The sequence below is a fragment of the Bombina bombina genome, chromosome 5 (assembly GCF_027579735.1).
Source record: "Bombina bombina isolate aBomBom1 chromosome 5, aBomBom1.pri, whole genome shotgun sequence".
Lineage (NCBI taxonomy): Eukaryota > Metazoa > Chordata > Amphibia > Anura > Bombinatoridae > Bombina > Bombina bombina.
This window is the reverse complement of record NC_069503.1, coordinates 288,726,715-288,742,794: the sequence shown is the minus strand read 5'-3', so window position 1 is coordinate 288,742,794 and position 16,080 is coordinate 288,726,715. Positions and strand designations below refer to the sequence as shown.

General features: G+C 39.0%; 1 protein-coding gene across 1 annotated transcript in view; it reads right to left on the bottom strand.

The window, feature by feature from the left end:
- Window positions 1-16,080, bottom strand: part of AKAP9 (A-kinase anchoring protein 9) — an 894,005-nt gene that overhangs the window by 102,223 nt on the left and 775,702 nt on the right. The window contains exons 38-41 of the mRNA XM_053715709.1: window positions 11,732-11,876; window positions 5,197-5,419; window positions 4,483-4,633; window positions 529-1,185 (exon numbers count right to left, since the gene is read on the bottom strand). Coding sequence (XP_053571684.1) covers window positions 529-1,185; window positions 4,483-4,633; window positions 5,197-5,419; window positions 11,732-11,876 — 1,176 coding nt within the window. The remainder of the gene's footprint in view (window positions 1-528; window positions 1,186-4,482; window positions 4,634-5,196; window positions 5,420-11,731; window positions 11,877-16,080) is intronic.

The window sequence follows — 16,080 nt, the reverse complement described above, 5'->3', positions numbered from 1 at the left end:
GACTTATAGCATATGAATCTACATTTACCTTTTTGTTTCTTTATACTGGCTGTATATTAAGACTAATTTTCTTTGTATGTTTTTCTGACATATGCAATATGTATGCCTGATTTGAATCTCAATAAAAAATAAAAAAAATGTAAAAAATATGAGCACGCAAAATTCCTTCTAGAGTTTACATGTTTACAGTAATTATAAGGATGTTACTTAAATGCCCTATTAGTATTAATTTTGGGCTGCACCTTATGGTTTAGTTTAGAAAATGTGAGGACACTGTTTCTTTTATGTAAACCTATACTAAGTTTCCAAATAATATCATATTCAAATGTAACATTGTGAAATCCCAGGTGCTTATTTATACCTGTTCATGAGAATATAAATATAGTACAAAGCTGTTAACAAGCTAAAAACAAACAGATTAACACTTCCGCTAAAATATACAAATATAGGAAAGTCCTACAAGACCTGGTGCTAGAAATCACGATCAGAATGTAGGAAAAAGTTGTTGTTTTTTTGGAAACAACTTACCTCACTTTGGCCTTGCTCTCTTCTTGTAGCATAAAATTCTGGAGCATCCACCTGAACACTGTTTTGAAGTTTATGAATGATTTGTTTCATATGCACCTCATCTGCTTGTAGCATCTGGACCTCTAACGTCCTCTCATCTAACTTCCTCTGAAGATCGTCTACCTTCGACTTTAATAATTCTTCAGTCTGATGAGGAGACTTCTTCACTTCTTTCAACTCCTTTTTATGATATTGCCTTTCTTGTTCAATAGTTTGCTTTAGATCTGCACATTCTAATTTATAGCTTTCCACCTCACTCATCAATTCTACTATACGTTTATGTTTGGAATCTAACTGACTTTGCAGCTCATTGATTAAATCAACAGCAGGGTTGTAGCCTTCTTCTTGCTCATTCCCTTTACTGGTCTGAATCTGTGTTTCCAACTCTCTTCTACACTCAATGGTATTCATAAGTTCACTAGTTCTTGATTTTTCTAAATCCAAGAATGTCTGAAGTTCAGACACTTTGCTTCTCTCTTTGGATAGCTCTGTGTCATATACTGTTTCCAATGATACAATTTTTTCATTGAGCTCCTTCACTTTCTGTCTCTCTTCTTCTAAACGAGTAGTAACTTCTGTGTTTTTCAGTCTTTGGTCTTCAACTAAAATTTTCAAGTCCTGTATAAATAAGGGACTTTGTCAGCATTTATTTATAAAACAAAATCTCACATAAAATTTAAAATAAACCATAAGTCATTGCAATCCGTTGTCACTAAATGCAGTGGAATTAAATTCTTTCTTTAGGCTCGGAAAAATAATCACGATTATAGCTCTCTTTCATTTACCATGAATAAATCTACCCAAATCCCAGTCATTGCATATGACTAAACTAAACATCTAAAAAGTAAAAAAAAAAAAAAGAAAAGAATACCACCAAAAAACAACAACCACAAAGCAATTAAGAGACTACAAAAAGCAATCTAGTAGGAAGTGTACCATATTTTTTGCAGTTTTCCATGGTCAGAAAGATTGGATGTTAAGTTTAAAATGTCTCTTTTTTGTACTACAGTACTGTAATACTGTAGAATATAACTGAAGTATTGTCCCCACAAATATCAAATATTAAAGATTTTGTTTTGATAGTTTTAAGACATATATCTTATAAATAGAAATATATTCATATATAGATGCACCATGCATACATACAGTGGATATAAAAAGTCTACACACCCCTGTTAAAATGTCAGGTTTCTGTGATGTAAAAAAATGAGACAAAGATAAATCATTTCAGAACTTTTTCCACCTTTAATGTGACCTATAAACTGTACAACTCAATTGAAAAACAAACTGAAATCTTTTAGGTGGAGGGAAGAAAAAACAAACAAACTAAAATAATGTGGTTGCATAAGTGTGCACACCCTCTTATAACTGGGGATGTAGCTGTGTTCAGAATTAAGCAATCACATTCAAAATCGTGTTAAATAGGAGTCGGCATACACCTGCCATCATTTAAAGTGCCTCTGATTAACCCCAAATAAAGTTCAGCTGTTCTAGTTGGTCTTTCCTGAAATTTTCTTAGTCGCATCCCACAGCAAAAGCCATGGTCCACAGAGAGCTTCCAAAACATCAGAGGGATCTCATTGTTAAAAGGTATCAGTCAGGAGAAGGGTACAAAAGAATTTCCAAGGCATTAGATATACCATTGAACACAGTGAAGACAGCCATCATCAAGTGGAGAAAATATGACACAACAGTGACATTACCAAGAACTGGACGTCCCTCCAAAACTGATGAAAAGACGAGAAGAAAACTGGTCTGGGAGGCTACCAAGAGGCCTACAACAACATTAAAGGAGCTGCAGGAATATCTGGCAAGTACTGACTGTGTGGTACATGTGACAACAATCTACCGTATTCTTCATATGTCTGGGCTATGGGGTAGAGTGGCAAGACGAAAGCCTTTTCTTGCAAAGAAAAACATCCAAGCCAGGCTCCCAAAAGCATGTGGGAAAAGGTGTTATGGTCTGTTGAAACCATGGTTGAACTTTTTGGCCATAATTCCAAAAGATATGTTTGGCGCAAAAACAACACTGCACATCACCAAAAGAACACCATACCCACAGTGAAGCATGGTGGTGGCAGCATCATGCTTTGGGGCTGTTTTTCTTCAGCTGGAACTGGGGCCTTAGTTAAGCTAGAGGGAATTATGAACAGTTCCAAATACCAGTCAATATTGACACAAAACCTTTAGGCTTCTGCAAGAAAGCTGAACAGGAACTTCGTCTTTCAGCATGACAACGACCCAAAGCATACATCCAAATCAACAAAGGAATGGCTTCATTAGAAGAAGATTAAAGTTTTAGAATTGCCCAGCCAGAGCCCAGACCTGAATCCGATTGAAAATCTGTGGGGTGATCTGAAGAGGGCTGTGTACAGGAGATGCCCTCGCAATCTGACAGATTTGGAGTGTTTTTGCAAAGAAGAGTGGGCAAATCTTGCCAAGTCAAAATGTGCCATGCTGATAGACTCATACCCAAAAAGACTCAGTGCAGTAATAACATCAAAAGGTGCTTCAACAAAATATTAGTTTAAGGGTGTGCACACTTATGCAACCATATTTTATTTTTATATTTTTTTTCTTCCCTCTACCTAAAAGATTTCAGTTTGTTTTTCAATTGAGTTGTACAGTTTATAGGTCACATTAAAGGTGGAAAAAGTTCTGAAATGATTTATCTGTGTCTCATTTGTTTACATCACAGAAACCTGACATTTTAACAGGGGTGTGTAGACTTTTTATATCCACTGTATATACATGACAGAACAACAGGATTGCCAATGAGACTTTTGCAAGATGATGCAAAATATGTGAAGCTGTTAATATTCTGAAATGATAAAATTCTTAACAAACATGAAGGCTTTGTGTTTCTGTGACACTAAGGGTGGTCACATCTAGTCACTAAGGACAACCTATCTTATTTACAGAAAGGCTTATTGATCATTAATGGAATTAACTTCTACAAGAGGTGGTAATGACAAACACTGTGGGGTGACTAATGCCTGAGATAAGCATAAGGCTATCCTATGAACTAGATACATTTATACTTTTAGCAAATATTGGTCAGAACTATGGTTCTTATCTGCCGTCAAAATCTATGTTTCTAACCAGAAGACCAGGATATACTATGCCAGGATAGTTTTCCACATTTATCATCTCATACAGCTACAGCTCACTGTATTTGCAGAGTGTATAATTGTCTTGTGTCAGTAATTAAATGGAGTTAAATAGTATATAAATGCTAGTGGGATATGGGATTATGTGCTTTGTAACTAATCTATGTGGGATTACAGATAATTTACCTAAAAAGTGCTGTGCATGAAATAACTAAGAATGGAATCTGACTAGGGTCATTGAGGTCTGACTTGAGATTAAAGGGACATTGTACACTAGATTTTTCTTTGCAAAAATGTTTTGTAGATGATCCATTTATATAGCCCTTCTTCGAGTGTTTTTGTACAATGTAAAGTTTTGCTTATTTGTTAATAACATTGTGCTGATTTTTAGACTCATAACAAAGCCCCAAATTATCAGATGTAGACTGAAGACTACAGATTCCAGATTGCTCCTGTTTGTGTAATCTGCCTTTTTATATGCAGGGGGAGGGGGGGGGTCTGCTCTTTCTGCTTTCCCAGCCCTTTTCACTGGGTGTCCCAGCCTAACCTCATCAACAGTGATAAATTGGGAACTTCTAAGTAAGTTTTTAAAATGTTTTATCCTGTATTTTTAAATCAGTATCTGTGCATATTCTTCTTTATAGTAGTGTTCATTACATGCAATTATATGAAAATGAGTGTACACTGTCCCTTTAAGCCTCAGATCTTTTTGAAAGCTTACAATGCCATCCAAAACTATCCAGTAAGCTTTAAATAATGATATTATTCCAAAACCTGTAGATACTTTGTGAATTACACATATTACCTCTAGTTCCTCTCTCTCTCTTTCCTCTCTCCTTTCAATTTTGGCTTTTTCTTTCTCCAAGGCCCATTGCAATTCTCTACTTTTTTTCTGCTCATTTTCTAAAGTGCTATTTACTTCATCCAGTTCATTTGTTCGCTGCGTTACTTCCAACCTGTTATGAAAAAAAAGTAATGTTTAGAAACAGCAGAGTTTAAAGGAACATGAAACACGAAAATGTTTCTTTCAAGATTCAGATAGAGTTAAACTTTCCAATATATTTCTATTTGCAAATTTACTTTGTTCTCTCAGTTTCCTTTGTTGAAAAGTAGGTTTAGGAGGGTGCACGTGCCTGCAGCAGTATTTGGTAAAAATGCTTTTATCCATGTTAAACATTTGCAAGAGCACTAGATGGCAGAAGTATTTGCTGCCAAACTGTGTGAAACAGATGCAGGCTACCTACCTAGGTATCATCTTCAACAAAGAATAACATAAGAACAAAGCAAACTTGATAATAGAAATAACAATTAGAAACTTTTTAAACTTTTTAAAATTGTATTGCAGCTGAATCATTAAAAAACAAAAATTTGGGTTTCATGTTTTCATTAAGAGAAAGCAATTGAAAACTTACTGAAATAACTTTATCTCATTAGTATCAAACCAACAATCAGGCCTTAACGTAAAACAAGGGCGATCCCTCTTATTAATCAGGAAAATCTGCTTGATCTATTGGCAAACCTGAGTGTCTCCGATTCGTTAAAGTGCTTGTGCTGTATTTTGAGAGTAGCTTCGAGTTCTGCCTTGGTTTGTGCAAGCTCTTTCTTAATCTCGGCAACCACCACCTTCTCAGAATGTAACTGTCCCTGGAGCTCTTTAGCCTTTGCATTCATGTTGTCAAGCTGCAAACTGAGCTCTTGAGTTGGGTGAGGATTCTCTTGCTGCAGATGGTAACTTACTACATCTGGTTAATAGAGGAAGGAACAATACTCCGGGTTTAGAGTACAATAACAGAATTTATGTTTACCTGATAAATTACTTTCTCCAACGGTGTGTCCGGTCCACGGCGTCATCCTTACTTGTGGGATATTCTCTTCCCCAACAGGAAATGGCAAAGAGCCCAGCAAAGCTGGTCACATGATCCCTCCTAGGCTCCGCCTTCCCCAGTCATTCGACCGACGTAAAGGAGGAATATTTGCATAGGAGAAATCATATGATACCGTGGTGACTGTAGTTAAAGAAAATAAATTATCAGACCTGATTAAAAAACCAGGGCGGGCCGTGGACCGGACACACCGTTGGAGAAAGTAATTTATCAGGTAAACATAAATTCTGTTTTCTCCAACATAGGTGTGTCCGGTCCACGGCGTCATCCTTACTTGTGGGAACCAATACCAAAGCTTTAGGACATGGATGAAGGGAGGGAGCAAATCAGGTCACCTAAATGGAAGGCACCACGGCTTGCAAAACCTTTCTCCCAAAAATAGCCTCAGAAGAAGCAAAAGTATCAAACTTGTAAAATTTGGTAAAAGTGTGCAGTGAAGACCAAGTCGCTGCCTTACATATCTGATCAACAGAAGCCTCGTTCTTGAAGGCCCATGTGGAAGCCACAGCCCTAGTGAAATGAGCTGTGATTCTTTCAGGAGGCTGCCGTCCGGCAGTCTCATAAGCCAATCTGATGATGCTTTTAATCCAAAAAGAGAGAGAGGTAGAAGTTGCTTTTTGACCTCTCCTTTTACCAGAATAAACAACAAACAAGGAAGATGTTTGTCTAAAATCCTTTGTAGCATCTAAATAGAATTTTAGAGCGCGAACAACATCCAAATTGTGCAACAAACGTTCCTTCTTTGAAACTGGATTCGGACACAAAGAAGGCACGACTATCTCCTGGTTAATGTTTTTGTTAGAAACAACTTTCGGAAGAAAACCAGGTTTAGTACGTAAAACCACCTTATCTGCATGGAACACCAGATAAGGAGGAGAACACTGCAGAGCAGATAATTCTGAAACTCTTCTAGCAGAAGAAATTGCAACCAAAAACAAAACTTTCCAAGATAATAACTTAATATCAACGGAATGTAAGGGTTCAAACGGAACCCCCTGAAGAACTGAAAGAACTAAATTGAGACTCCAGGGAGGAGTCAAAGGTTTGTAAACAGGCTTGATTCTAACCAGAGCCTGAACAAAGGCTTGAACATCTGGCACAGCTGCCAGCTTTTTGTGAAGTAACACAGACAAGGCAGAAATCTGTCCCTTCAAGGAACTTGCAGATAATCCTTTCTCCAATCCTTCTTGAAGAAAGGATAGAATCTTAGGAATTTTTACCTTGTCCCAAGGGAATCCTTTAGATTCACACCAACAGATATATTTTTTCCATATTTTGTGGTAAATTTTTCTAGTTACAGGCTTTCTGGCCTGAACAAGAGTATCAATAACAGAATCTGAGAACCCTCGCTTTGATAAGATCAAGCGTTCAATCTCCAAGCAGTCAGTTGGAGTGAGACCAGATTCGGATGTTCGAACGGACCTTGAACAAGAAGGTCTCGTCTCAAAGGTAGCTTCCATGGTGGAGCCGATGACATATTCACCAGGTCTGCATACCAAGTCCTGCGTGGCCACGCAGGAGCTATCAAGATCACCGATGCCCTCTCCTGATTGATCCTGGCTACCAGCCTGGGGATGAGAGGAAACGGCGGGAATACATAAGCTAGTTTGAAGGTCCAAGGTGCTACTAGTGCATCTACTAGAGTCGCCTTGGGATCCCTGGATCTGGACCCGTAGCAAGGAACCTTGAAGTTCTGACGAGAGGCCATCAGATCCATGTCTGGAATGCCCCACAGTTGAGTAATGTGGGCAAAGATTTCCGGATGGAGTTCCCACTCCCCCGGATGTAATGTCTGACGACTCAGAAAATCCGCTTCCCAATTTTCCACTCCTGGGATGTGGATTGCAGACAAGTGGCAGGAGTGAGTCTCCGCCCATTGAATGATTTTGGTCACTTCTTCCATCGCCAGGGAACTCCTTGTTCCCCCCTGATGGTTGATGTACGCAACAGTCGTCATGTTGTCTGATTGAAACCGTATGAACTTGGCCTTTGCTAGCTGAGGCCAAGCCTTGAGAGCATTGAGTATCGCTCTCAGTTCCAGAATATTTATCGGTAGAAGAGATTCTTCCCGAGACCAAAGACCCTGAGCTTTCAGGGGTCCCCAGACCGCGCCTCAGCCCATCAGACTGGCGTCGGTCGTGACAATGACCCACTCTGGTCTGCGGAAGCTCATCCCCTGTGACAGGTTGTCCAGGGACAGCCACCAACGGAGTGAATCTCTGGTCCTCTGATTCACTTGTATCGTCGGAGACAAGTCTGTATAGTCCCCATTCCACTGACTGAGCATGCACAGTTGTAATGGTCTTAGATGAATGCGCGCAAAAGGAACTATGTCCATTGCCGCTACCATCAAACCTATTACTTCCATGCACTGCGCTATGGAAGGAAGAGGAACGGAATGAAGTATTTGACAAGAGTTTAGAAGTTTTGTTTTTCTGGCCTCTGTCAGAAAAATCCTCATTTCTAAGGAGTCTATTATTGTTCCCAAGAAGGGAACCCTCGTTGACGGAGATAGAGAACTCTTTTCTACGTTCACTTTCCATCCGTGAGATCTGAGAAAGGCCAGGACAATGTCCGTGTGAGCCTTTGCTAGAGGAAGGGACGACGCTTGAATCAGAATGTCGTCCAAGTAAGGTACTACTGCAATGCCCCTTGGTCTTAGCACCGCTAGAAGGGACCCTAGTACCTTTGTGAAAATCCTTGGAGCAGTGGCTAATCCGAACGGAAGTGCCACGAACTGGTAATGCTTGTCCAGGAATGCGAACCTTAGGAACCGATGATGTTCCTTGTGGATAGGAATATGTAGATACGCATCCTTTAAATCCACAGTGGTCATGAATTGACCTTCCTGGATGGAAGGAAGAATTGTTCGAATGGTTTCCATTTTGAACGATGGAACCTTGAGAAACTTGTTTAGGATCTTGAGATCTAAGATTGGTCTGAACGTTCCCTCTTTTTTGGGAACTACGAACAGATTGGAGTAGAACCCCATCCCTTGTTCTCCTAATGGAACAGGATGAATCACTCCCATTTTTAACAGGTCTTCTACACAATGTAAGAATGCCTGTTTTTTTATGTGGTCTGAAGACAATTGAGACCTGTGGAACCTCCCCCTTGGGGGAAGCCCTTTGAATTCCAGAAGATAACCTTGGGAGACTATTTCTAGCGCCCAAGGATCCAGAACATCTCTTGTCCAAGCCTGAGCGAAGAGAGAGAGTCTGCCCCCCACCAGATCCGGTCCCGGATCGGGGGCCAACATCTCATGCTGTCTTGGTAGCAGTGGCAGGTTTCTTGGCCTGCTTTCCCTTGTTCCAGCCTTGCATTGGTCTCCAGGCTGGCTTGGCTTGAGAAGTATTACCCTCTTGCTTAGAGGACGTAGCACTTGGGGCTGGTCCGTTTCTACGAAAGGGACGAAAATTAGGTTTATTTTTGGCCTTGAAAGACCTATCCTGAGGAAGGGCGTGGCCCTTGCCCCCAGTGATATCAGAGATAATCTCTTTCAAGTCAGGGCCAAACAGCGTTTTCCCCTTGAAAGGAATGTTAAGCAATTTGTTCTTGGAAGATGTATCCGCTGACCAAGATTTTAACCAAAGCGCTCTGCGCGCCACAATAGCAAACCCAGAATTTTTCGCCGCTAACCTAGCCAATTGCAAAGTGGCGTCTAGGGTGAAAGAATTAGCCAATTTAAGAGCACGGATTCTGTCCATAATCTCCTCATAAGAAGGAGAATTACTAGTGATCGCCTTTTCTAGCTCATCGAACCAGAAACACGCGGCTGTAGTGACAGGGACAATGCATGAAATTGGTTGTAGAAGGTAACCTTGCTGAACAAACATCTTTTTAAGCAAACCTTCTAATTTTTTATCCATAGGATCTTTGAAAGCACAACTATCTTCTATGGGTATAGTGGTGCGTTTGTTTAGAGTAGAAACCGCCCCCTCGACCTTGGGGACTGTCTGCCATAAGTCCTTTCTGGGGTCGACCATAGGAAACAATTTTTTAAATATGGGGGGAGGGACGAAAGGTATACCGGGCCTTTCCCATTCTTTATTTACAATGTCCGCCACCCGCTTGGGTATAGGAAAAGCTTCGGGGGGCCCCGGGACCTCTAGGAACTTGTCCATTTTACATAGTTTCTCTGGGATGACCAAATTCTCACAATCATCCAGAGTGGATAACACCTCCTTAAGCAGAGGGCGGAGATGTTCCAACTTAAATTTAAATGTAATCACATCAGGTTCAGCTTGTTGAGAAATTTTCCCTGAATCTGAAATTTCTCCCTCAGACAAAACCTCCCTGGCCCCCTCAGACTGGTGTAGGGGCCCTTCAGAAACAATATCATCAGCGTCCTCATGCTCTTCAGTATTTTCTAAAACAGAGCAGTCGCGCTTTCGCTGATAAGTGGGCATTTTGGCTAAAATGTTTTTGATAGAATTATCCATTACAGCCGTTAATTGTTGCATAGTAAGGAGTAAGGAGTATTGGCGCGCTAGATGTACTAGGGGCCTCTTGTGTGGGCAAGACTGGTGTAGACGAAGGAGGGGATGATGCAGTACCATGCTTACTCCCCTCACTTGAGGAATCATCTTGGGCATCATTTTCTCTAAATTTTGTGTCACATAAATCACATCTATTTAAATGAGAAGGGACCTTGGCTTCCCCACATTCAGAACACAGTCTATCTGGCAGTTCAGACATGTTAAACAGGCATAAACTTGATAACAAAGTACAAAAAACGTTTTAAAATAAAACCGTTACTGTCACTTTAAATTTTAAACTGAACACACTTTATTACTGCAATTGCGAAAAAGTATGAAGGAATTGTTCAAAATTCACCAAAATTTCACCACAGTGTCTTAAAGCCTTAAAAGTATTGCACACCAAATTTGGAAGCTTTAACCCTTAAAATAACGTTTTTATATTTAACCCCTTTACAGTCCCTGGTATCTGCTTTGCTGAGACCCAACCAAGCCCAAAGGGGAATACGATACCAAATGACGCCTTCAGAAAGTCTTTTCTATGTATCAGAGCTCCTCACACATGCATCTGCATGTCATGCTTCTCAAAAACAAGTGCGCAATACAGGCGCGAAAATGAGACTCTGCCTATGATTAGGGAAAGCCCCTAGAGAATAAGGTGTCCAATACAGTGCCTGCCGGTTATTTTACAAAATTCCCAAGATTAAAATAATTCCTCAAGGCTATGGAGTATAAAATATGTTTATATATAAATCGATTTAGCCCAGAAAATGTCTACAGTCTTAAAAAGCCCTTGTGAAGCCCTTATTTACTGTCTGTAATAAAATGGCTTACCGGATCCCATAGGGAAAATGACAGCTTCCAGCATTACATCGTCTTGTTAGAATGTGTCATACCTCAAGCAGCAAAAGTCTGCTCACTGTTCCCCCAACTGAAGTTAATTCCTCTCAACAGTCCTGTGTGGAACAGCCATCGATTTTAGTAACGGTTGCTAAAATCATTTTCCTCTTACAAACAGAAATCTTCATCTCTTTTCTGTTTCAGAGTAAATAGTACATACCAGCACTATTTTAAAATAACAAACTCTTGATTGAATAATAAAAACTACAGTTAAACACTAAAAAACTCTAAGCCATCTCCGTGGAGATGTTGCCTGTACAACGGCAAAGAGAATGACTGGGGAAGGCGGAGCCTAGGAGGGATCATGTGACCAGCTTTGCTGGGCTCTTTGCCATTTCCTGTTGGGGAAGAGAATATCCCACAAGTAAGGATGACGCCGTGGACCGGACACACCTATGTTGGAGAAATAAAGCTTCTAGCCACTAAATAAATGTGACATAAGAACATAAGGCAAGTACTGTATTTAATTTACGTGACAAAGATAGATATAAATCTTTGTGAAAGTGATATCACAACACTCAGAGAATTCTAGATTCTAGAATATTTGATAATTTAAAGGGATCATGTTTATGCAGTTCTCAAATACAATTTATAGAATGTTCAACTTAGAGAAATCATTGCTACAGAGAGGATTTACTACCTTATAGTTTAGATGATCAACTCTATAATTTGTGCTGGGAATTAAAGGGACTGTTCTCTTATGGGTGTTCTATACATTCATACAAGTAAGTGCAGCTGGTCATATGCAAACTTAACACATTGTGCCAGATAAGAGAGCACATTGCAAATATACCTTCAGCTTTTTGATGATATTGGGGACTAGCACTGTCTTCATTTTGTAAGCTGATCAGCTGTTCCCGGAGATCCCGAAGTTCCAGTAACATACTCCGCCTATCTGCATTTTGTAGGCAATCCATTGCATTTATCTGCTCCATGCCCTTGAAAGGGAGAGTCACCATTTCATTACTCAGTCAATATAACAGGACATATAAAATTGAGGTTTCTTGAAAAATTACAGGTCAGGTAATAGCTTTTAGATTGGTCTTGTTTTGTTCATACCACTTCTGGGCCCTTTATTTATGTCTATATTTCTATTTAAAAAATTGGCTCATGAAGGGGTAAATGTCTACTGACTATACTAGCTTGTACATTCCTGTAATTGTATACCTGTATTATTTTAATTGTAAACCTCTTATAAAAAAAAATCTGATTAGTTAATTATTTAAAATAACTTGTTAGGAAGATATTAAGCAGGGAAAACTATAGGACCCACTAACATTATGTAGCATTAAGTACATCATAAGAGAAGAAGAGAGAGTTGCTAAATTACAAGTCTCTAAATGACAATGGCACATACATAGGACATCATTAAGGATCACTTCTTCACAATTTAAGAGAAACCTCCCCAATATACACTCATCACGGTGTCTAAAACAATGAGAAACTACAGCACTTCTCAAAGTTTAAAGTGACATGGCTATAGATTAAAAAAGCACAGTCACTAAAGAATGGAGAGATGGGTGAAATTCACTAAAAAGCTGCAAAGAGGATTGGCTCAAATGTGGTGGAAGGGACAGTGACTGGGTAATATGGCTAGTGAGATTCTAAATTTCAATTAGCTATAATACAGTATAAGAAGTCTGCAACATTACAAAATAAAAGACAAATATATGCCGCAGGTGTGGGATTCTAGGATTTTGGAATACACTTGAGAGATCATGATTGAAAAGTACTGTCTGAAAAGGAGTTTGAGTTAGGGATTGACAAATTGCCATATATTGGCCTGTTCCTCTGCATTCACTCTGTTTGACTCAGTTTCTGACTTCCACACCCTTCTTTCTCTCTATATTTCCATTTTATTCCGAGTGTCCTTCCGTTTTCAGATATTCATTGCTTGACTATTGGGTGGTTTATTTAAATGCATATTAAAACATAAGGGTTTATGTGCTGTATTTATATCATTTAAAAGGGACAGCAAACTTAAAAAATAATGTTATAGAATTCTGCATACAGGGAGTGCAGAATTATTAGGCAAGTTGTATTTTTGAGGATTAATTTTATTATTGAATAACAACCATGTTCTCAATGAACCCAAAAAACTCATTAATATCAAAGCTGAATAGTTTTGGAAGTAGTTTTTAGTTTGTTTTTAGTTATAGCTATTTTAGGGGGATATCTGTGTGTGCAGGTGACTATTACTGTGCATAATTATTGGGCAACTTAACAAAAAACAAATATATACCCATTTCAATTATTTATTTTTACCAGTGAAACCAATATAACATCTCAACATTCACAAATATACATTTCTGACATTCAAAAACAAAACAAAAACAAATCAGTGACCAATATAGCCACCTTTCTTTGCAAGGACACTCAAAAGCCTGCCATCCATGGATTCTGTCAGTGTTTTTATCTGTTCACCATCAACATTGCGTGCAGCAGCAACCACAGCCTCCCAGACACTGTTCAGAGAGGTGTACTGTTTTCCCTCCTTGTAAATCTCACATTTGATGATGGACCACAGGTTCTCAATGGGGTTCAGATCAGGTGAACAAGGAGGCCATGTCATTAGATTTTCTTCTTTTATACCCTTTCTAGCCAGCCACGCTGTGGAGTACTTGGACGCGTGTGATGGAGCATTGTCCTGCATGAAAATCATGTTTTTCTTGAAGGATGCAGGCTTCTTCCTGTACCACTGCTTGAAGAAGGTGTCTTCCAGAAACTGGCAGTAGGACTGGGAGTTGAGCTTGACTCCATCCTCAACCCGAAAAGGCCCCACAAGCTCATCTTTGATGATACCAGCCCAAACCAGTACTCCACCTCCACCTTGCTGGCGTCTGAGTCGGACTGGAGCTCTCTGCCCTTTACCAATCCAGCCACAGGCCCATCCATCTGGCTCATCAAGACTCACTCTCATTTCATCAGTCCATAAAACCTTAGAAAAATCAGTCTTGAGATATTTCTTGGCCCAGTCTTGACGTTTCAGCTTGTGTGTCTTGTTCAGTGGTGGTCGTCTTTCAGCCTTTCTTACCTTGGCCATGTCTCTGAGTATTGCACACCTTGTGCTTTTGGGCACTCCAGTGATGTTGCAGCTCTGAAATATGGCCAAACTGGTGGCAAGTGGCATCTTGGCAGCTGCACGCTTGACTTTTCTCAGTTCATGGGCAGTTATTTTGCGCCTTGGTTTTTCCACACGCTTCTTGCGACCCTGTTGACTATTTTGAATGAAACGCTTGATTGTTCGATGATCACGCTTCAGAAGCTTTGCAATTTTAAGAGTGCTGCATCCCTCTGCAAGATATCTCACTATTTTTGACTTTTCTGAGCCTGTCAAGTCCTTCTTTTGACCCATTTTGCCAAAGGAAAGGAAGTTGCCTAATAATTATGCACACCTGATATAGGGAGTTGATGTCATTAGACCACACCCCTTCTCATTACAGAGATGCACATCACCTAATATGCTTAATTGGTAGTAGGCTTTCGAGCCTATACAGCTTGGAGTAAGACAACATGCATAAAGAGGATGATGTGGTCAAAATACTCATTTGCCTAATAATTATGCACTCCCTGTATAGTGCAGGATCATGTAACATTATCTTAGCGACAGCTTTAAAAATCAAAAGGCTCTTCTGATCAAGATGTCTTTTTCAAAAGCTCCCGCTCTGGTCTGGTAGCAAGCTACATTTAGTTCAATAGTGTGATCGGGTGCGCTGTGATTAGACAGCGCGCCCGCAAATGTCTTTTGAAAAAGAAGACCTGATCTGAAGAGTTTGGAGAGAAGACCACGTAAGTGCAACTTGGAGAGCTAAAATCTCTCAAATCTTTTGATTTTTAAAGCTGTTGCTAAAATAATGTTACATAACTCTGAACTATGTGAAGAATTATATAACATTATTTTTTAAGTTTACTGTCCCTTTAACAAACAAAAAAAGACATTTAGTAAAAAAAAACTAAAACAAATTTGTTCCTAGCCAGTCCACTGTTCTTTTCTAACCATTTGTATGTTCATGATCCTCTTAGTATAAGTTTGACTCTTTGGTTTGTTTGAGGTTCAAGTAACTCTGATTCTTCCTCTGTGATTGACATTTCCTTAGGGACTGTCGCTTTCAGCTTATCTGGGACAAAAGTGTGAAGTACGTGGAGGTGTGGCATTGACGTTCACAGCACGAGTTAGGAGACAGACTAAATGCACTGATATGTTTACAAGTACATGCAAAACTGTGCACATTTACAAAGGTCTCCCATAGCACTGAACTAGAAAACATTGGTTTCATATAAATGATAACATAAAAAGATTATTGAACATAAATTGTTTGATAAATACAGGTATCAATTTCACAATAAGGGCAAGATTAATCATTGCTAGTATCCTATATTTGCACATAAAAATGCGCACACAAATAAATGCCCCTATTTATCAATCAAAGACGTGCCTAAATGTTATACATAAAATCTTATTTTATTCTGTTTCCTTTTAGGGCCAGAGTCCTAGTAGTTTGAATATTTAATTAACTATTCTTTATAAAAACTTTAAACAATGTATTTGAATTGTTCCAAAAAGCATTTGATAAGTTATTCAGTTTAGGTTGTTTTTTTTCTTCTTCTCATTCTAAGGACGTAATTAATTTGTAATATTGTTGTTTTATGATGTTTTTTAAAAACAGGAAAAGATTTGAGGTTCCATTTATTGGAGTAAATGTATACAATGTAACAGATTGTGGATACATCATTGGTGCCATAACTTGAAACAGATGTGTCTCAAGATTATTTTGTTAAAGAGACTTTAACCACAACGTGTTTGGAATGTACGTGCTTCAAATCTGGACAACATCCTGAGTCTCTTGTCTCTTAAAGATTTTTGGAGGCAAAGACTACATAGATGTTTCGCTGTTAGATAGATTTATCAATATCTTTTGTAACAATATTGCATTGTCATTACTTTTTGATTATAACCTCAATAAAAATTAAAAAAAGCCTTAAAATTGGCTATTTCGACTACTACTCTGTTTCCGTTCTTCTTGGCGTACAGGTGCACCAAAAAAAGGTGAAATGAGATTGTTTTAGTCGTATTTCCTATAGTACTCCTCATTAATTCAACTTGTTACAAAATGATCATTTCTTTTCTCCTATAGAGGACTG